Genomic DNA, 23,964 nt, shown 5'->3' with positions numbered 1-23,964 from the left:
ATGGACTCAAGACAATGATCGAGGGATCTAGTGGTTCTTGGGTCGATGACCTGCCTGGTGTCTTATGGTCGGCTCGAACCACTGTCAAAGAATCTACTGGGCAAACTCCTTTTTCACTTGTCTATGGAAGCGACGCCGTCCTTCCGGTCGAAGTTGGCATTCCCTCACCCCGAGTCACTTACTATGATTACGAGAAAAATGAAGCCGAAAAAAAGGTTAATCTCGACTTGCTCCCCGAAACAAGAGGAAACACTCTACTCAAGTCCATTGCCTATAAGCAGAAGATTGCTCGGTACTTCAACAAAAGAGTTCGTCCTCGGCCATTGAACGAAGGAGACTGGGTACTGAGGAAAATTGAGGCAACTGACCGAAGAAGCACCCTCGGGAAAATGGGACCTAACTGGGAGGGCCCTTACAAGATTGCAAAAGTTATCCGACCTGGCACCTACAATCTCGTCGACACTAAAGGCAAGCAACTTCCTCGACCATGGAACGCCGACAACCTTAAGAAATTCTACATCTAAAGTGTCTGGTATGTATTTAAGTATCAATGATGTCATAGGGGCATAATAGGGGCATTGTCGCCAAATGATAAGCAATTTCATCATTGTAATAAATAAAGTGTAAGGCTATGATTGAATGAAACAAAAGAAAGTTTTATGCCAAAATGAGTCATAAGTACTTAGATTTAGTTTATTACAAAGTTTCTCTACGAAAGATCAAAGTTAGTTCAATATCAATGCCCCTCTACGAAGGACCAAATCTTCAAAGACTACATCATACTAGGTACGAAAAGAAAGCTACAAAAGCAACATAAGAAAATAACAACCATCCGCCTAAGGGTCAATGACATCAACATGGCTACCAGCATCACCATCACCACTGCTGCTCGAATCAGAACCCGAAGTACTAGCAGAATCAGAGTCAGACGAACCACCATCGCCTCCATCAACCTTGTCCTGAGCAACCAGCTGAGCCCTGAGATCCTCCCGCTCCTTGGCCAAAATAGAATCATACTTTCCCTGTATCTCATCCCAACCAACACTGGGCGCAAACTCAGCCAAAGCAAGGTGAACTCGACGCAATGTATCTGAAGTAACAACAGAAGTCGCCTCAAGGCCTATCTCAACATTATGAGCCTCGCCCTCCTCGGAATTCTTCCACTCTTCGACGATCTTCTCCTTCAGATGGTTCTGCGAGCTCAAAAGCTCACCAATCCTAGCATCGGAAGTTTGAGCCGACCCTTGACAACCTCTAACTCAGCTTTCACATCCTTCAACGCCCGATTAACGGAATCACGCTGGCTCGTGAGAATCGTCGAATCTTCCTTAGCTTTGGCAAGATCATCCCTGGCCTGTTGGAGCTCCCCCTCATCATTCTTAATGCTTCTCTTAGCACGATCCAACTCAGACGCGGTCCAATGAAGCTCCTTCTTCAGTTCACTCACCTCCGAAAAGTGCCTCTTCTCTTTCTCTTGAAGTTTTCCGATCTCATCCCTCAGCTGCTCTACCGCATCCCCATTGTAGCATCGGCGTGTGTAAGCCGTCATCCGGATGGAAAACTGAAAAGAAAAAAAAAAACAAAGCCTAGTTAGAAGGAGAGAAGAAAATCATAAAAAAAAGAAAAAAAAAAAGAAAGAGGGGACTATATCAAGAGACTCACCTCGGCCCAACTCTCATGAAGGGCATCGATCTCATGCTTTCCAAGGGAGGACAAATGAGCATCGTCGGCAGGAGTAAACAACTCGTCCATCGCCTTGCTCACACGCCGATTCTTCAGATTGGCGGGAAGCTCTGCAAAAGGCTTCGAACTCCCATCATCGGTAGGAAGTCACATCAACGACCCCAGAGCCAAAGAAGCCTCCTCGGCGAGATACTTAGAAGACAGTTCATGACCATCCTCGGACACTGGGGCATGGTGCCTCTCCTCCTCGTCAGGACAAACACTAAGAAGGGTAAGAACCACTCTCTTGGCGGCTTTGGTTCCCTTGGAACCCGAAGCAGCAGTCGTCGACACGGCGCGAGAAACCTTCCACGGCGCAGGTTCAGTTAGAGCAACCGTCAGAACCGGATCAGTAGGCGCCCTCTTCCTCTTCATCTTTTTGGGATCATGTCCAAAGAAAAATTAGCATGAAAGCGAAGAATGATGTTTAGTCATCGGAAAGTAAAATCCAACATACCTTCGGAGGTTCAGGAACCTTCATCGACCCAGCGGCCAGGTCCTTCCTTATCTGTGCGGCAAGGAGAGCGCTAGCACTAATCCTCCCCGCCATTTCCTCGTCCAACTTCAACCGGGCAATATCTGCAAACCAACAAGCAATCAACAAAATTCACAAGGGGTAATAAAAAGGATTTTTTTGGTATTTACTACCTTAAAAATACACCACTTTTGTATTTACTACCTTATGAAAATTTTATTTTAAATTACTACCTTTAAGTTTCATTTTTTTTGTATTCACTACCATTATACAGTTTTCTCATTTTAAAATTGAGATATCTCTTTCGTTTCTTAATCATTTTAAGTGATTCAAAACTCATTCTTCTCATTTATATGTAAGGATTCCATATGGATCTTACTTTTTAACATTTCGTAAAAGTTTAAACAAATTAAATATTATTTTTAAAAGTTTAAAATATTTATGAATTATCAAACGAATTTTTTTAAAATGACGTTTTCAATGAAATCCCTATAGAAAAAGGAAAATAATGAACTTTGAATCACTTTAAACGATTAAGAAACGAAATAGATATCTTAATTTTAAAATGAGAAAACTGTAAAGTGGTAGTAAATGAAAAAAATCTGGAAGTTTAAGGTAGTAATTTAAAATAAAAATTTCATAAGGTAGTAAATACAAAAGTGGTGTATTTTAAAGGTAGTAAATACCAAAATTTCCTAATAAAAAGTTAGGAAAGCAAAGTAAAGATCCCTCGGCGCCTACCCTTAGGATAAGCCGGACTCAAACCAAATGATGACAAGAACTGCTCGTCACTCAACTCCCGTGAACTCGGCAACCAAAATGGGGCAACCATGAATCGCTGACCCTTTACCCACTTCTCCACTTTCTGGAAATATATAGCAACTATCGCCTCATCTACTGTCATCTTCGGCACTTTTCGATTAAGAGAAAACCCTCGGACCCTGGAACCAACGGAATATCCCAGTTTCCACCATAATACACAAAAACAAACTCATGACGGAACCCTCTATGATTTGAAGGGACGGTGTCGACCACCTTAGAACCCCCTCGGCATTGAAATGACCACCAACCGGGACCATACTCGAAAGCCGACACCTCCACCAACTTCATCATCGACCGCCACAATGTCAAAGTGCATCGTAACCTCAAAAGATCACAAATGGCCAACACTGAATTTATGGAAGCCCATGAGTTGGGCATCAACTGGCAGATAGACAAGTTATAAGCACTGAGCAATTCAACAATGAAGGGATGCAATGGAAATCGAAGGCCCAACTGAAAACCCTGAAGGAAATAATGCCCTTGGTCCAAGTATGCATTCATTATTAAGTCTAATAAATGCGGTTCAGTATTAATTAACAAGTTAATAATTCATTGAGATCAAGTGAGCTGAATGCCTAGCTAGAGGCCGCTTCAGTTCAAGTGGAATTAATGATATTAATCCACATCTTACTCTTGACTGAACCCGTAGGGTCACACAAATAGTACGTAAACGGATTAAGTATTTAATGGCATTAAATACTCTATCTATGGATATTCGGAATCGACGGATCTTGGTTTCAGTGGGAGCTGAGATCGTCACAAGCAAGAAATGAATACTCCGGAAACGATGATATTGCCGGAAACGGAAATATGGATCGTATCGGAAATATAAATATTATCCAAGTCGTAGATGTTGCCGGAAACGGAAACATGGTACGTATCGGAAAATATTATCGGAAATGGAAATATTGCCAGAATCGGAAATATTGCCGGAAACGGAAATATTGTTAGAATCGGAAATATTATCGGAATCGGAAAATATTACCGGAAACGGAAATATTAAATATTTGTTCGAAACAGAAATTAATTCCGGAATCAGAAATATTAAATATTGTTCGTATCGGAAATGAATTCCGGAATCGGGAATTTAATCGGAAGCGTATCGTACGAATAAGCATCGGACGAGGCCTGCCGGACGAAGGCCCAACACGAAGCCAGGCCATCGCCCAGCAAGCAAGGATGCGCGCACGCCCAGCCCAAGGCAGCGCCAGGCCCACCACAAGGCGGGCCCAGCGCGCCAAGGCAATGCTGCCCAGCGTGGGGTGCATGGGCCGAGCGCATGCGTGCGGGCGCCATCGTGGCTCCGCGCGTGTGTGTTTGTGTCCATGCACAATTCCTAAATCTATTAGGTTTTGGTGTGTGATTAAATTCCTATTCCTATTAGGATTATTTAATTAATTGGAGTCCTTGTAGGATTCTAAGTTTAATTAAATTGTATCCTACTAGGATTCCAATTCCCTTTCCAAACCTCTATAAATAAGGGCCTAGGGTCATAATTTATACGCACGATTGAAGTATTCAAAGGGTAAGTTTTTGAAAGAAAATTCAGCCACTCTCTTGCACTAATAGCCGAAAATTCCTAAGCACCTTAAGGGTGATTCTAGTTGGTCAATCTTGAGGCGGATCCGGACGTACTGTGGACTATCTACGGAGGGGCGACACTTGGAGTCCTAAAGACTTGTTCTTGTTCGGTTCGGGCGCAGCTAGGGAAGGCACGCTACAAAGTGTATGCATCTATACTATGCTAAATGATTATGTGTAAATAATATGCTTTCCTGGCTTTATGGTTTTTCCGCATGATTTATGTATTGTCATATGTATCATAACCTAACAGTGGTATCACGGGCCTCTTATTATTTTCATAATATAAATTGCATAAACATGGTTAAACATTACAAATTTGCAAGAATTAAAAGGGGTGATTAATTTTCGTAATTGTTAATTAATTGCAAATTGCATCTATTTAATTATATGTACGCAGTTTTTCGGCAGTTTCTTCGTTACTCATCCAAATCGAGTGATTTTTGTGTCAAATCCGCATGTAAAAGGCATTCTAAAATTTTGACAAAAAGAATATTTTTCGGCCGAACCCAGAATTCTCAAATTCGAAGCCTAACTATGACTTTTCGGAGGTTTTAGTTTTTCGAACTCAAAATTTCGTAAATTTAAGATGTTAAATTAAATATTTGCGATTCTTGTTGATAAATCTTGAATTTTTGATTGTCCTACTGTATATGTTTAACAAGTTTGAATGCCTAGCCTTGTTAATTATGCAATCTAATTTGTAATTATGATTAATTTGTTGAAAATTAGAAACCACCATAAAAATTGTAAATTTATGATAAATTTTAAATTTTTATGACCTAGACTTGAATCCATGTTAATCGGAAATCAATTAATTAATAAATTTTCGATTTTTCGCCCTAAAATTATGAAAATAATGTGATTTATTAATTTGTCATTAATTTTGAAAATAAAATTTTTAATTTTTATGCAATCGCTCATAAAACTTGCACGCACAAAGCAATGGACGCTACGTGTTACCCTTAAGGGGTGTTGTATAGTGCGGGCGTGTGACGACGAGCAAGGGAGCTCGTCGCCCACGCGGTACGAATGCAGCGAGCAAGGCGATGGCGCGCGAGCACAAGGCAGCAGCCCTGCCTTGTGTCGAACGCTGTGCGCGATGGGCGATGGGGCGAAGCCATGGCACGCTGTGGGCGCGCGAGCGAACGAGAGCTGGTCGCCCAACGATCGCTGCTCTGCGCACCACAACGCGTGGCCTCGAGCGAGCGAGCGAGCGAGAAGCATCGTAGCTGCTGCGATGCTATGGGCAGGCAGGCTGCGCGCAAGCGTGGCTTGCCTTGCTGCCTTGCGCGTGGCTGCTGCGACGTTGTGCCATGGACATTGATGGGTCGTGCACTCGATTAAGCCATATAAACTTGAAACGCTTAGAAAGACTTCAAAAGGAAGGAATTCTAGAACCATTTGACTTAGAGGATTATGGTAAATGCGAATCATGTTTACTTGGCAAAATGACAAAGCAACCTTTCTCTAAAGTTGGAGAAAGAGCAACTGAACTATTGGGTTTAATCCATACAGATGTATGTGGACCAATGAGTACAAATGCTAGAGGTGGTTTCAGCTACTTTATCACTTTCACTGATGACTTCAGTAGATATGGTTATGTCTACCTAATGAAGCATAAGTCTGAATCCTTTAACAAATTCAAGGAATTTCAGAGTGAAGTAGAGAATCAATTAGGCAAGAAGATTAAGGCACTGCGGTCTGATAGAGGCGGTGAATATCTGAGCTATGAATTTGATGACCATCTGAAAGAATGTGGAATTCTATCAGAATTGACTCCTCCTGGAACACCACAATGGAATGGTGTGTCGGAACAGAGGAACAGAACCTTGCTAGACATGGTCAGGTCAATGATGGGTCAGGCCGAACTTCCAATAGAATTTTGGGGACATGCACTAAATACAGCTGCACTCACTATAAATAGAGCTTCGTCTAAAGCTGTCGAAAAGACTCCATATGAGTTATGGTTTGGAAAGCCTCCAAATATGTCTTTTCTTAAGATTTGGGGATGTGAAGTATACGTCAAACGATTAATTTCAGACAAACTTCATCCGAAATCTGACAAATGTATCCTTGTGGGCTATCCAAAGGAAACAAAGGGGTATTACTTCTACAATACATCTGAGAACAAGTTGTTTGTTGCTCGAGATGGTGTCTTTTTGGAGAAATATCACATTTCCAAAATGACAAGTGGGAGAAAAGTAGACCTCGAAGAAATTCGAGTCGAACAACAAACTCTAGAGAATGCTCAAGATGACATTCAGGATGAAACTCAGAGATCTTTAGAAGAATCTGGTGAGAATCATGGTCAATCTAGAAATGTTACCCCGCGTAGATCGCAAAGATATAGATCTCAACTGGAAAGGTACTTAGGTATTTTGACGAACGAGAGCTATGACGTTCTATTACTTGAAAGTGATGAACCTACGACTTACAAACAAGCTATGACGAACCCTAGCTCCAAGCAATGGCAAGAAGCCATGCAATCTGAATTAGACTCCATGTCTGAAAACCAAGTATGGGATTTGGTCGATTTGCCAGATGGCTACCAAGCCATTGGAAGCAAATGGGTTTTCAAACTGAAAAAGGACAAGGATGGTAAACTTGAAGTTTTCAAAGCTAGATTGGTTGCAAAAGGTTACAGGAAAGTCCACGGTGTGGATTACGATGAAACCTTTTCACCAGTTGCAATGCTAAAGTCTTTTCGGATAATGTTAGCAATCGCTGCATATTACGATTACGAAATATGGCAGATGGATGTCAACATCTCTTTCTTAAATGGCGTTTTAACAGAAACTGTGTTTATGACACATCCAGAAGGTTTTGAGGATCCAAAGAATGCTAAAAAGGTATGCAAGCTAAAGAAATCAATCTACGGATTGAAGCAGGCATCCAGGAGCTGGAATATACGTTTTGATGAAGCAGTCAGTGACTTTGGTTTCATCAAAAACGCAGACGAATCTTGTGTATACAAGAAGGTCAGTGGGAGCAAAATTGCTTTCCTAGTATTATATGTCGACGACATATTACTTATCGGAAATGACATTCCTATGTTGAACTCTGTCAAGATTTGGCTTGGGAAATGTTTTTCGATGAAGGATCTAGGAGAAGCACAGTACATATTGGGCATCAAGATTTACAGAGATAGATCTAAAAAGATGATTGGAATTAGTCAAAGCACTTATATCAATAAGGTGCTTGATAGGTTCAAGATGGCAGACTCCAAGCGAGGCTACCTACCCATGTCTCATGGAATAACTCTAAGCAAGACTCAGTGCCCAAAAACACTTGATGAGCGTAGACGAATGAATGGGATTCCATATGCGTCATTGATTGGTTCAATAATGTATTCTATGATATGTACACGCCCGGATGTTGCGTACGCACTCAGTGCTACGAGCAGATACCAGTCAGACCCAGGAGAGGCACATTGGACTGCTGCCAAGAATATTCTGAAGTACCTGAAAAGGCACAAAGATGACTTCCTGGTCTATGGTGGAGATGATGAATTAATTGTTAAAGGCTATACGGACGCAAGTTTCCAAACCGACAAAGATGATTTCAGATCACAGTCTGGGTTTGTCTTCTGCCTCAACGGAGGTGCAGTAAGCTGGAAAAGTGCTAAGCAAAGCACCATTGCGGATTCTACAACTGAAGCGGAGTACATTGCTGCACATGAAGCAGCAAAGGAAGCTATATGGATAAGGAAGTTCATAGGTGAACTAGGTGTAGTCCCCTCCATTAAAGGACCAATAGCCCTGTATTGTGATAACAACGGAGCTATTGCACAGGCAAAGGAGCCTAGACACCACCAAAGAGTCAAGCATGTACTTCGTAGATTTCACCTTCTACGAGAGTTCATTGAAAGAAAAGAAGTCGAGATAAGCAAGATTGGAACTGATGACAACATATCAGATCCATTGACTAAACTTCTGCCGCAGGCGAAGCACAACTTGGACACTGCAGCTATGGGAATCAAGCATATTGGAGAATGGCTTTGATGTCCTTATTTAATGTTTTAAAGTTTTAGAGTTTAAATCTTTGTAAAACATTATTGGTTAATCATTCACAATAAATGAATAGAATTCATTTTTCCATTTAATTGTGGTTTATTAAATGATGAGTCCCTTCAATTTGACGATATATTCAAGATAGACTGTCAGGACCAGTCCTGTGACTAAGAAATGTCTATCAAATGAACTTGAATGTCAAAAGTTGAAAATGGTCCCTGGTCGGAGTTTTCTATAAAATTGGACGCATAGAAAACGTTAGACGACTAGAATGGAAGATGACTAGTAGTTTTGTTTCTTGAACTATGTGGACATGGCAATGTCATAATCATTTGCATAGATACTTACTTTGGGAAGACTAGTATCGGACAGACCTATGAAACTTTACTGTAAGAGATAAAAATCTGTAATAAGTAAATTTCATTAAAATTATTAGACACTAAATCCTCAACACCTGAGTGATTTGAGATTACTTGTTTGAGAACTGGTTACTTTGACGTTGACCAACCGTCGCACCGTAAAAGGAGGCTATAAAGGCAACGCTCAGGTAATCACCTATCAAACGAAGTCTAATCTCAAGATCGCAAGATTGGGATTGTCCTCCCATAAACCGGGATGAGATGCTTAAAAGTTGTACAAGGCCACTCGGAGAGCTAGAAACTGTGAAATGCATGGTCGTGCTCAGATGAATCATAGGTTATGATTATCTGCTTATTTTATCAGTTGAACTCTGAAACCGAGAAACACCTCTGAACATAATAAGGATGACAACTCTTACCTTATGTTCAAGAGCAAGCATCGAGCGACAAAGGAATTAGGAAATGCACACTTGTCCCTAAGGACAAGTGGGAGACTGAAGGAAATAATGCCCTTGGTCCAAGTATGCATTCAATATTAAGTCTAATAAATGCGGTTCAGTATTAATTAACAAGTTAATAATTCAGTGAGATCAAGTGAGCTGAATGCCTAGCTAGAGGCCGCTTCAGTTCAAGTGGAATTAATGATATTAATCCACAACTTACTCTTGACTGAACCCGTAGGATCACAAAAATAGTACGTAAACGAATCAAGTATTTAATGGCATTAAATACTCTATCTATGGATATTCGGAATCGACGGATCTTGGTTTCAGTTGGAGCTGAGATCGTCACAAGCAAGAAATGAATACTCCGAAAACGATGATATTGCCGGAAACGGAAATATGGATCGTATCGGAAATATAAATATTATCCAAGTCGTAGATGTTGCCGGAAACGGAAACATGGTACGTATCGGAAAATATTATCGGAAATGGAAATATTGCCGGAATCGGAAATATTGCCGGAAACGGAAATATTGTCAGAATCGGAAATATTATCGGAATCGGAAAATATTACCGGAAACGGAAATATTAAATATTTGTTCGAAACGGAAATTAATTCCGGAATCGGAAATATTAAATATTGTTCGTATCGGAAATGAATTCCGGAATCGGGAATTTAATCGGAAGCGTATCGTACGAATAAGCATCGGACGAGGCCTGCCGGACGAAGGCCCAGCACGAAGCCAGGCCATCGCCCAGCAAGAAAGGACGCGCGCACACCCAGCCTAAGGCAGCGCCAGGCCCACCGCAAGGCAGGCCCAGCGCGCCAAGGCAATGCTGCCCAGCGTGGGCTGCGTGGGCCGAGCGCATGCGTGCGGGCGCCCTCGTGGCTCCGTGCGTGTGTGTTTGTGTCCATGCACAATTCCTAAATCTATTAGGTTTTGGTGTGTGATTAAATTCCTATTCCTATTAGGATTATTTAATTAATTGGAGTCCTTGTAGGATTCTAAGTTTAATTAAATCGTATCCTACTAGGATTCCAATTTCCTTTCCAAACCTTTATAAATAAGGGCCTAGGGTCATAATTTATACGCACGATTGAAGTATTCAAAGGGTAAGTTTTTGAAAGAAAATTCAGCCACTCTCTTGCACTAATAGCCGAAAATTCCTAAGCACCTTAAGGGCGATTCTAGTTGGTCAATCTTGAGGCGGATCCGGACGTACTGTGGACTATCTACGGAGGGGCGACACTTGGAGTCCTAAAGACTTGTTCTTGTTCGGTTCGGGCGCAGCTAGGGAAGGCACGCTACAAAGTGTATTCATCTATACTATGCTAAATGATTATGTGTAAATAATATGCCTTCCTGGCTTTATGGTTTTTCCGCATGATTTATGTATTGTCATATGTATCATAACCTAACAAACCCGACTTGTACACGGCCGTACAACCCGGAGACGGAGTCAAGACAGTGTGCAACACCCCCGGCCTATACAAAATGTACTCACCCTTGAGAGAATACTTTTTATTCAAGTGGTCGATGTGTTTTTTCAAGGTTTTCCTCCACTTAGGCAGGAGGTAAAAATTAACCGGACCTCCGGCAGGATCGGGTGTAGGATAATCATCGAAGCTAGAAGACGTCTGGTCCTCTCCCTCGGACATTATTTTGACAGACCCACTGTTCAAATGAATATCTAAGTAACTATTATGTGCGGGTGGAAAAGCAATTGAAACCTCCCACGGATAAGGGCAATGTTCCTCTTCCCCCGCAGAAACCGACTCGTCTGATGAAGTGGGAAGGGGTATGGCATTGGGTATCGTCGAGGGATCTAAACATGATGATACGACATTGACTACTATAACCCCCCCCCCCACTTTTATTTCCCGAGACAAGTCAAATTTCTCGGAGGAGGTAGGCGGGGTAACCAACTCGGACCGAATACCTCGTTTATTCATGATACAACGGTACTCGGCCCGAGAAGGAACCCTTATTTACAGGAAATTAAAACTATACTTAAAAGGGGAACACAAAGGCGTACCTCTTGGAGCGTGTCCCTGTCGACGAAATAGTAGAATGCCGCGAAAAGATCCACCGAACACCCTCCTTGAGTCCTTGATGAGTTCCCGCCGGCAAATTAAGAGAGTTGTCTACCGTCTACCGACCAAGTAAGTTACCGACAAAGTATCAGTCAAACGGTACTCGGCGCCGCAAAGAAATCCCTCAATCCCGATCCGCCGACCTCGACCCTTGTCGAACAAGCCGTGATAGACTGTCGAAGAATACACCGAAGAAGGACCGAACGGCTTACCGAAAAAGATTGTGACTAATGGCCGGGCAACCGATGAATGATGCGTCAACGACCGAGCAAAGAGCTGACGCTCGACAAAAACCAGGTGGGTCGTCGACAATTACCACCGAGGAACCAAGAACAAATAAGATAAGAGGAAAGAGAATAATTTGTGAGTAGTGTTGAAGATGTGATAAAAAGGAGCCCCCCTCTCTTACTTTTATACAAAAACAGCAGCTAGGTCAAAAAGAAAGGGGGCGGCGGCCGGTCTTAGGGTGGAGCAAAGACAATATTGCGGTCCACTATGAGGCCCAATACACTCCCCCTTCAAGACTAACCCATCGACAAGCATTTTTTCCTCTATTTTCGGGCCTATCCTCCGTGTTATTAACAGGGCTCATTAGCCCTCTTCGGAGCCCCGAGCCCGAAAGTAACACTTAAAGCTAAATTAAGTACGTAAAGACCTTCCCACAAGGCGTGCTTGAGCCTATCGTTCAAAGCATTTAAGAGACGTTCACCTAAAGGCACCCTCCTCCTATCGAGGTCGGACTATACTTCACTCCAAACCTAGCTTTTGGGGCCCGTCAATCCCTCGATCATCTCAAGGTGCCTCACCTCACCCGCAAAGGGAAACGTTGTTTGACGTAAGATAATTATTCATTACCACGAAATGAACTATCTCCTCGGCCGAATTGTACCACTCGACTATATGAGGTGGTCGGCTCAAATAAAAGTTCCACAACATACCATGCCTCCGACAAAACAGGTCCACGACAGAACGGAGGAGAGGTCCTCGACTGAATGATGCCACGCGAACATGGGGGAGATCCCTCGACAAGAGGAAGCCCAAATAGTCGCCCCTCATTTGACCTGCTCGTCGACCAAGCCCAACTCAAAACATTGGCTGTTCCTCGACCCACGTTGCTTTAAGACCATATTATAACACCAAAAAACACGGGGGTCGAAAATAAAGGGAGGTTCCTCGACCGAGGGACCCCGCTCTAACAAGAGAGAGTCCCTCGACCGAAGCTCGCTTATGCCCCTCGACCGAGTACCTCTACCCATGCGAGAAAGCCCCTCGACCGAGTACCTCTACCCATGTGAGAAAGCGTTTGGGGCTGCTCCTCGACCTCATGGGGATGCTCCTCGACCTCATGGGGATGCTCCTCGACTTCATGCAGTATTAGAGCCCATGTTATGGCATCAAGAGACTCGACACTCGAAAGCAAGAAGAGTGCTCCTCGACCAAACCCGTTGACATCCAACAATACGGGAGGTTCCTCGACCGAATGTTCACGTCAAAATGAGAGGGAGCTCCTCGACATACCTCACGCAGAAAATGCCCCTCGACCAAACCAGGAAAGAGCATCCCCCGACCTAACCAAAGGGACTCCTCGACCGAAGAAATGATGCTCCTCGACCAGACAAAACACTCGCAACGTGGGGACCTCAACTGAGTGTCATTGCACGAACCCCATGACGCTCCTCGACGGCGGACCTCATGATGCTCCTCGACGGTCCTAGGCGAACTACATTCAGATAAAAAATTTCGACCGAGCAACATGAAAGGTTCCTCGACACCATATAACGATAAACAACGTCTGGTATTGAACTCCGCTTGACATACGACATACCGAGGATACTATCCCTTACGTCAAGCGTGGGGCTAATTGTTTGGGCCCATATACATGGCCAGCCCAACTCGGTGTAAAAGACAAGAATGCCCTTCAGTCTTGGGAACCAAGGAGGACAGCTGGTCATTAGAAGTAGACATAATTACATAATTATCCCCGTGTAATCATATAAATACTCTGTTGTAATCATTACAAAATTTCATCTAATCATTACCTAAAAAAGCAAATCAGTCACTATCTCTCTAGCCCTTCTCACTTAACAACAACTTATCTCATTTTAATACGAAGGTTCCTCGGATACATTCAGAGACTATCAAAAAACGGTAATACAGGTGGTTGGATATAAGGAAATCACGGTCAAATACGTCATCGGTTAAGTTAATTCCCGAGTTATTATATTCACAGTTTCTCCAGCAGAAACAATAACAACGTACAATAAGTAAAGGATATGGAGTGAGTACATCCAATGATCGTGTACCAACCGGCCAGTTTGCCTGAAAATGACAAAAAGCATGCTATACGAATTATCTACGGATTTTTCATGAAATGCCCCCGAGGTTTGTCTTAATGCACCAAATACCCCTAAACTTTCCAGAATGCACCAAATACCCCTGAGATTTAAAACAATAACACAAAATGCCCTTAATGGGCATTTTCCGTCCATTCCGTTAAGTCACCGTTATCGTGAATTTACTTTTTTGCCCTTACTCAACCATTTTCTTTACTAATTCTAATATTAACACTTAATTAATTAATTAAACCCCTAAAAATTAATTAACTAGTATCTAAAAGAAAATTAAGCCCCTGAAAAATCTAATTCACTATTAAAAAAAAAAAAAAGACCAAAAACTGCTTGCTTCTTCATCGCCGATCAAACGAATTTGCAGGCGTAATCGATTCAACAATGTATGAGAAGAATTAAGGATGTAATTCGAGAGGAGAGAGATAAACAGTTGGTGATTGAATTCTAGGGTTTCCTAAAAAATAGGGGTTTGAAAAATAAAAATTGAAAGAGGGAAATTGTTGATCAGGATAGAGAGAAGAGGAGACCAAAAGGTCTTGCGCGCACAAGGTGTACAATAAATCTATTGTACACCAAGATAACTTTAACCATTTTCTTTGTAACTTTAACCTAATTTTGATTAACTTTTATATTAGTAAAAAAAAATTGATAGATAAATATTTTAAATGGTTAAATGATTAATTTTATACATTATTAGTGATTTTGAAGAAATAAGTTTTACTAAAATGAAAAAATTTATCACTTAAAAATAGATAACTTTTACATATATAAGCTTAACTTTTAAGCATTTTGGGTTAACTTTTACTTTGGTGTACAATATTTATTGTACACCCATTGTAAATAAGAATTTGTGAGAGGAGAGAGAGAGAGCTTCCATGTTAGCACTGTATGTATGGTATCGCCGCCACCACCAAAAACTGTGACCAAAAACAAATTGAACAAAACTGCCACGAACTTCAATGCAGCCACCACCAAAACCCACCCCCCGGCGTTTCGCTCCCCCGCACTGACCTTCAATGCCGCCACCACCAAACCCCTCCCCCCGGGTTTCCTCCCCCGCACTTCCTCACTGCTCCTCACTGCCGCCACCACCAAACCCCATTCCCCCTTCCTCGTCGGCGACATTTCCTTCCCCTGCACTTCCCCCTCCGTTCCGATTATTACGACGAGCAGCAATGCTAGATTGAAATCCCCGATTTGAGGATCAATTTTTTTGTTAGGGCTTGTGTTGTAGATCTGAATTTTGAGAAGAGAGGAAAATCGAATGTGTTTGTTTGAGTTTGAGTTGAATCTTTGAAAGGGGAGTAGTAGAAAGCTTCTCCTTGAGTTCAGGTGAAATAATGGGGTTTGGTGGTGGCTTGGTGGTGGTTGTGAGTGAAGTTCATGAAGATTGAAAAAGGAAAGAGAAAGAGACAGAGAATTAAAAAAAAAAAAAAAAGAGGAAAAAAAAAAAATTAATGTTAACGGTGACTTAACGGAATGGACGGAAAATGCCCACTAAGGGCATTTTGTGTTATTGTTTAAAATCTCAGGGGCATTTGGTGCATTCTAAAAAGTTTAGGGGTATTTGGTGCATTAAGACAAACCTCGGGGGCATTTCATGAAAAATCCGAATTATCTACGATTACAATGAGTGATTTATAAAGGTAAGAATCGTACAAAAGTTAGCACAAGAAAATGCGAAATCGTTAAAGTTAACCTCGAAAACTATCCATTATAAAACAAAATTACTAAAGTTTATAGTGATTAGTGAAGCAGCCCAACCTCTAATTGTTGCTTCAAAAGCAGCATCACATCGAGGTAACAATAAAAAGTAGCAACAGACAAACTATGTACTGCCCAACTTTTACAGGATTAAGTAAGTACAAGGTACGTACATTTAATCCAAATGTTCCCTCTTAACATTTAGCCCCTCTTAAACTAGTTATTGCATGGTACGGGAGTCTCGGGTTATTGCAAGCATATGACATAAATGGTTAAGGTTGTTATTTCATATATACCTTACATTATATACATGTAATTTATATCACACATTGTACACCAGTAATATAGCTTGTGTTCCTAATTTTACGTGTTTAAATATTATATATCTACATCTAGAGCTGTTAAAACGGTTACTCGAGCCGGGTCCGGGTCTAGTCATCTCGGGTCTCGGGTCATGATCTGGTCGGGTCGTGTCCGGTCATTTTATCACTGGGTGCAGGTTGGGTTCAGGTCGGGTTCGGTCATGTTGAAAATTTGTCGGGTCATGTCGGGTTATTTTTCCGTTTCGGTATAGGTCGGGTACGGTTCGGGTTCGGGTCGGGTCTTTTTCTAGTCGGGTACAATTACGGGTTCGAGTCTTAACGAGTCGGGTCAAATTCGGATCGAATAATTACCAGACCGGTTAAAATTCAGGTCGGGTTCACTATCGTGCACGGGTTAAGACCAGGTGAGATAGCTATCAGGTCTAGTCAAATTTTAACCTTATAATTAACTTTTATAAATTTGGTTAAATTTGGTTTAACGCTTTTCACTTGTTCTAGATTAGGTAATTATAATAAAAATATTAACTTGATTTAAGTTATTATTTAGTTAATTAGGTCAGTGACAAATCGGGTTGTCAACATGTCGCGTAAATTCAGGTAACGGGTTGTCATGATTGAGTCAATAACAGGTTTCACCGGGTTATAATCGGTTTCGGGTTGACATCGGGTCGGGTGTTGAATCGGGTTCGGATCATTATTCGATCGGGTTAACTGACTCAATTTTGTTATCGGTTATATTTCGGTCGGGTGTCAGGTTCGGGTCTGGGTCATACATTAGCGGGTCGAAATCGGTCGTCAGTTTGAACAGGTTGGATACGGTCGGATTACGGGTTTCCTATTTTAACAAAATTTCGGGTCTCGAGTCGAATCCGAATCCTTAAAAATAGAGGTCCGGTTTTTCGGATCGCGTCAAATTTTGACAGCTCTATCTACATCCATGAGCGTATGAGCATTGATGAGAGTATATCCATTTACAAAAGGTATCGAATTTGAAATGGATAAAATAAGAGAGTTTATCAAAAGTAACAAGTCCAAATAGGCAACAAATTACAACGAAACATTCATCAAAAAAGAGGCATGGTCCCCAACCTAGGAAATGAATAGGAATTCACACCCTAAGACATTCCTAAGCCTAATTACCCTCCCCAAAAAGAGTACCATCGATCTATATATATTAATAATGCTCAGCTCACACTTGAACTAATATTGCTTCAACCAAAGTAGCAACTTTCAACGAAAGTAAATCCAAACTTAAAGGCTTAAACCTTTTGTTTAATACCACAATCTAAGTCTTGTAGCTAGAACACAGGGCAAAGACTTAAGAGGTCTCTAAATTGCTGGATTTCCATGTGGCATTGCTTCGTTATTACAGCTAGGATTTGCGACGCCCGTCGACATTCGACAAGTGGCTGCATCTGTATTGCCATTTTACTTCATTCTTACAGCTACTATTTGCTCCTTACGGGACAATCGACAACTGGCCGGGTTGCATTTGTCACTCTTGCTACATCTTCCTTCTATGTAAGCTATGGGTATCATGCCTCACATTATATAATTACACCATTCGCGGCCTTTTTAGTCGATTGTTCTACATGGCAGTGACCTGATTGACAAATCAAGTCAATTATCTTATATGGCAGTGACCTGATTGACCTGATTTTGCAAGTCGTAATTTAACAAGATCCGTTTAAAGAAAATAGGTATCAAAGACTAGATCATCTAGAAATATCGCATAGGTGGTACTGTTAATGGATTACCGGACAAAGGTTGGATTATTATAATTTTATTTTATTTTTTTCATTTATTTTCTTCTACCGTGTATATCAATAGAAAATATTATGATTTTATTATGGAAACAATCTAAAATAGTATGATCATACTGATTTGAAATATATATGTTAGTTATGGATAGAATCAAAAAAAAATTACATTATTACATTTTTCTACAATATATCAATTAAAATGTTTAATTAAAATATTTATACCAGATTTGTCAGAATATTTTAATTTGGTTACTCAAAACTGCCCCACTATTTTCCCTTATTTTCCATTAGTACCCTTACTTAATTTTACTTTCCAATTCTCTCCCACCACCTCCGACCACCATCGCCGGCCGCTACCTTCGGCCAGCACCATCACGTCGCCGGCGACAAAATGGCCGAGTCTTCACAAGAGTTCTTTTTTTTGTCCGGATTTTTTTTTTAGAAACTTATACATTTTTAGCTTGCACCATGGTACAGGCTTATGAATTTTAAGTTTGTACCATTGTACAGACTTATGAGTTTTTAGCTTCGACCATGGTATTAACTTATGCAATTTAAGCCCGTAGCATGGAAGGAGATTAAAATTCATAAGCCCGTACCATGGAAGGAGCTAAAAATGCATAAGTCTCTAATTTTTTTTTTCGATTACATTAAATCAAATGCAACAACAAATCAAAACCTTAACTAATATAGACTTATGAATATTTAGCTTGTACCATGGTACATGCTTATGAATTTTTAGCTCCTTCCGTGGTACAAGCTTAACTTGCAGTAAATCAGATCAGATAAAATCATTCCATTATGAACTATCATATCAGATAATAATAATAGTTATCAGACTAGATAACTATTATTATTGGTTTTTACTGATTTCCCATTATGCAATTTTAGCTACTAATAGTTCATCATTCCATTATGCAATTTTAGCTACTAAAGTTGATTTTTACTGATTTCCCATTATGCAATTTTAGCTACTAATAGTTCATCATTCCAGATTTACTAATTACAAAGCTTTGATTATTTTTTTATTAACAACTTGATCTCAACATTAAGTGCAATTAAATGTTGCTTACTTACTTAATGTACAAATTATCCTTAGTGTTTGAGATCTGCCTAGAACTAGAAAGAATACAAAAGAGATCTTGCTTTCCTCATTATCTACATACCCTTTATGGAAACAAGAATTTGGGGTGGTAATCAAAAATAAATCATACGACTTAACCAAGTTGCACTAACAAAACATACACATATATGCATATATTTTATTAAATCTATATAATTGTATATGCTATATAAAAGTAAAAGGATAGTGAAAAACTAATGAATTATTTCACCATAGATGAATTCAGAATTTAAGATGTATTTTATATGAAATAAAATTAATTAAAAGTATATGAAGAGTCATGTAAGATTTTTATTTTATTTTTTAAAAATAAAATTAGAACTTCAACAGTAAATAGAACAATTAAAAAAACATATAATAGTAAGAAGATGACACATGGCAAGAAAATTATTGTGTTTTAAAAACATATAATAGTAAAAAGATGACATATAGCTTTAATTTATACATAGCACTAACATAAAGGCCCTGTTTAGTTCACCTTATTTCAGGACCTTATTACTTATTTCAGGTTTAATCAGATCAGATAAGACCAGATCAGATCAGAAAAAATAAGTTCAGATCAGACCAGATAACTATTATTATTATTATTATTATTATTATTATTATTATTATTATTATTATTATTATTATTATTATTACTATTATTATTATCATTATTGGTATATGTTTATATCATTGTTATTATATTTAATATTTTATTACTATTATTGCTTTAATAAAAAATAATGTTGTTGTCGGTGCAATTAAAATCTATTATTTAAAGCATAAAAGAACATTAACAAAACATTCATATTCATCATGTCCAGATTAAAACCATTAAGTCCAGATCAGAAACGATATGATCAGGTCATGTCCATATTAGAACTTATTTTTATAGATCAGAACCATTATGTATCCAGATCAGAACTGATAGAATCGGGCAATATCCAGATCATAACTGATCTGTACAGATCATGTCCAAATAATGTTCAAATCTGCAAAGATCTTGTCTACATCAGAGCCGATCCTTACAGAATCAATATATTCAGATCAAAACCGATTTGTACAGATCATGTCCAGATCAGAATCGATACGTCAAAATTATAACTGGTCTAGATATCGACTATGTACAGATTATGTTAAGATCAGAATTGACCTGCAAAGATCATGTCCATATCATAATTGACTTGTAAAGATTATGACCAGATCAGAACTGGTCTATACAGATCATGACCAGATCAGAATTAATCTGCTCAGATCATGTCCAGATCAGAACTAATCTGTACAGATCATGTCCAAATCAAAACTGAACTGTACATATCATGTCCAGATCAAAACTGATTTGTACAGATCATGTCCAAATCAAAACTGAACTGTACAGATCATGTCCAGATCAAAACTGATCTGTACATATCATGTCCAAATCAGAACTGATCTGTACAAATCATGTCCAGATCTGAACTGATCTATATAGATCATATACATATCAGAACTTATATGTCTAGATCATAACCGATCTATCTAGATCATGTATAGGTCTATCTAATATAAGGAATAGTTAAATCATGAGCAAAGCCAAATAAATAATAGCAATATTATAAATTTGTGCAATAATTTATTTTACACGTAAGTCGTTTAATATTAATAACTGTAGATTTTTGTTTAAACTTAATTCTGAAGAATCAGATCATATCAGATCAGACCAGATCATATTAGAAAAAATAAGTTCTGATTAGATCAGATCAAAAAAAATAAGTTCAGATCAGATCAGGAGAAATAAGGTGAACTAAATAGGGCCAAAACAAGCATCGAGATAGAGATTATGCGCGAGGAGCTGACATAAGTTAGGTGGTGTCTACTTTAATAGAAAACATTTTAAAATGAGGCGACCGTTAAATAAGGCGAGCTATCAAGAAAAAAAAATATCCAAGGAAAAAGATATCAACAGTAACAATTAGGGGTGTTCATGGGTGGTTAACCGTCCCGAAACTTGATTCGGTTCGGCATCTTCATGAACCGTAACCGTACCGTTTAAACGGTTAACCGCGGTTTCGGTACGGTTACCCGGTTAACCATAAACCGCTATTAAATTTTTTATTTTTTATTTTAGATCACATTTATCGTATTATTTTTGTACAAAAAATAACAATTTGAAATAGAAGATCAAGTCAAAAAAAAATAAGTCTAAACAACGTCTAAAATTACACAAGTTCAAACAAAATTACGAAGTAACGTACTTATTGTTTCAAGAAAGGACTAATGGGCTAAGAGCCAAAGAAGTAAGTACACTAATTGGGATAGTTGTGCACAAACAAACATTTTTTACTAAAATACTTTACCTATAATTTTGTGATTTTGTCACCTCTAACTAAATTAAATTGAATAATTTTTTTGAAAAAAAAAAATCGGTTTATTCGGTTAACCGTTTTGTCAAAAATCGTAACCGTAACCGACCCGTTTAACCGTTAATTTTGCCGGTTCGGTTACCGTAACCGTTTATATTATTTTTTCGGTTCGGTTTACCGCCCATTTAGGTCGGTTTTTTCGGTTTTCGGTACGGTTTACGGTTACGGTTTTTTATGAACACCCCTAGTAACAATGTACTACCTCCGTTTCGAACTAATGGGGACACTTACGTATTTCACAACAACCAAGGTAAATAATTGGAATGTAAGAAATAAGTATAGAAAAAGTGGAATGTTGTAAGAAAAGAATAATAAAAAAATTAGGTTGAGTGGAGTGGTGTAAGAAAATAAGACTAAAAAAATAGGTTGGATAGAAAGTTATTAGTAAAAAGAGAATATAAAGTAGATTGAGTGGAAAGTTGTAAGTAAAGTGGATAAAAGAGTAATGTGAATTCTTTAAATATGATGAGTCATATACCAAAATTAGAATAAAGCACATTGTCTCTATTATTTTAAAATACCCATTTAAGGAAACCCTCCCCATTGTTTTCGAAACGGAGCGAGTACATTACACCATCTAATTTTAGTTTAGTTATGATAAGTAAGAGACAATTGGTAGAGGGGATAACTTTCCTGCAGACAAATTGATGGTCCAAAATGCTAAAGCATGCTTAAAAGCCATCATTAAAGGAGCAAATATTGAAGCAAGCATGGCCTAATCTTACAAGAGATCACCACTGCTGGTCCCTCTTGATCTCGTCTACAGATATGATTAACGCGATCTTAATGTAATTAAACAAGGTCCATTCACTAATAAAGCACCACTAAATCACTAATAATGAATAAAGCAATTATTGGATTAACTAAAACTTATCACTACACTGCTCATAAAATTAACATATCTAGTCCTATTCTTGCATTGCGCTCTCTAGTCTCTAGTCTCTAGTCTCTAGTCTCTAGTCTCTAGTTTCATAAACTACCCTACCTGAGTCCCTGCGTTCTCTGGGACTTCCGAAAAGGCAGAGCATTGTTTATCGAGCAAAGAAGATGAAACTAGACATGGTTTTGGTGTGATACAAGTTTGAAGTTGGGAAATTTCCTAGAGAGTATTATAGCTAGTTAATATAATTACTAGTACTAATTTTGGAGTTTAATGTAAGTATTTTGTTTGTTTAAAATTCCAAGTTGGAGGGAAAAGTGGCATGTGGTGAGCTCAGAAGACTTCACATGGCTTCTCTTACTCCAAAGTCATCTCTCTCTCACTTTTAACCTATAAAACTAGGTACCTTAATTAAAAACCAGCTTAGGGGTTTTTCAAGACAAAATCCTCTGTTATTAACCTTAACCCTCAGCCCCTCACCTAATTTTTTGTTAAACTTGCAAACTACATTTTTCCATAACTACTTTCTGGTACTCAGTGTATTGTAAGTTCTAAGAGTGCCTCTTTCCCTCTCTTCTTCTTCTTCTTCTCATATTGGAATTTATGTTCTTTTTCGATCAATCCATTAGAGTTGTATACATAGTTTCTACTCAAAGAAGAATAAGAACAAATGGCAGCTTATACACGCTTAGTAAGAAGCCCGTTCCCTTGGCTTGCTGCCCTTGGATCCTTACTTGCCTTTTCTCAATCTTCAGGCTTTGGGTTTCTTAGTATCTTCGTTGCAACATCAGCTCTTTTTCTTATTCTATGTCCTGTAATTCTTTGTCGGTTAAAGCAATACCAGCAGATATCAGCACGCAGAGAAAACTCACCAACGCGCTCCACTCAGGAGGCTCTTTCTGAATCAAGTCTTCAACACAAATTAGTAAGACCGGCGAATGACTCAGAAGTTGAAACTGTAGAAGGAAATGTTGGTGAAATTGTTAAACAAGTACAAGTATCAAAGCACAAAAAGCAGCTCAAGGAAAATAAAACAGACGGCGGCGTATACTTGCACAGGTCACCAGAAGTATTACTGTCTGACAGTGAAAGTGTTGATCACACAACAACTTCAAGTGAAGATTCAGAAAATGATTCTATGTTCAGAGAAAATCTGAGTAACAGCACAAACTATTCAGACGGGTCAATCTCAGACGAAGAGAGTTTGATTGAAATCGCGCTTCCAACAGGTCACTATGTTGACTCAAAGCGATCACAAGACCCGTCTTGGTATGGATTACAGCATCAGAAATGGTCTGATTGCTCATTAAAATCACACTTCAGGCAGCAAAACTGGATGGAGATGTTAAATGAGATGAATGAAGAGAACTTCATAGAAATCGATCTTTGCATGGGCTCCATCAAATGTTCAAGGTTTCAAATTCAAGCATAATCATAATCATCAAAAGGTCTTCATTCCAATTAATTTTTTTTATCCTATAAAGGATTTTTGTTGCCTTTGTTGGGGTATAGAGTATTAAGATTTCGCTTTGTTGTTAAACTTATGTGCATTCACCTCGGATGCCCATTTCAAGCACCAAGTAGTATTTGTTTTTGCTAAATCTTACTGTGATTAAAGTAAATTAAAACTCTGACAGACATTTCTGTTTAATATTGCATACTCTAATTCTTGATCTTTGCAAGACATATTGTTGTTATTTGTTTATATGTCAGACCTTTTGTTTGTTTTTGGCCTTGATTACGCTGACAGATTCTCCTGTTCAACACTTAATCGTGAATTCCAGTGATTAGTACTTCTCCATACTCCATACTATAACTTACTCCTAAGAATCAGTAAAATAAGCAGGATTCACCCAAGTCACAAATCACAAGTATATTCCAACAATGTTCAGTAGTAAAAGTTCATACAAAGAAAAGATTGTACTAGAA

At 39.2% G+C, this 23,964-nt stretch overlaps 1 protein-coding gene across 1 annotated transcript; it reads left to right on the top strand.

Moving 5' to 3' along the window:
* The first annotated feature begins 22,063 nt into the window (after positions 1-22,063).
* On the top strand, positions 22,064-23,673 carry LOC110805444 (uncharacterized). The gene has a single exon (XM_022011050.2). The coding sequence runs from the start codon at positions 22,706-22,708 to the stop codon at positions 23,465-23,467; it is 762 nt and encodes a 253-aa protein (XP_021866742.1). The 5' UTR covers positions 22,064-22,705; the 3' UTR covers positions 23,468-23,673.
* Positions 23,674-23,964: the final 291 nt, after the last annotated feature.

This window comes from Spinacia oleracea, chromosome 2 (assembly GCF_020520425.1).
Source record: "Spinacia oleracea cultivar Varoflay chromosome 2, BTI_SOV_V1, whole genome shotgun sequence".
NCBI lineage: Eukaryota > Viridiplantae > Streptophyta > Magnoliopsida > Caryophyllales > Amaranthaceae > Spinacia > Spinacia oleracea.
Note: the sequence above shows the minus strand (reverse complement) of the source record. Positions and strands in the feature narration are given on the sequence as shown.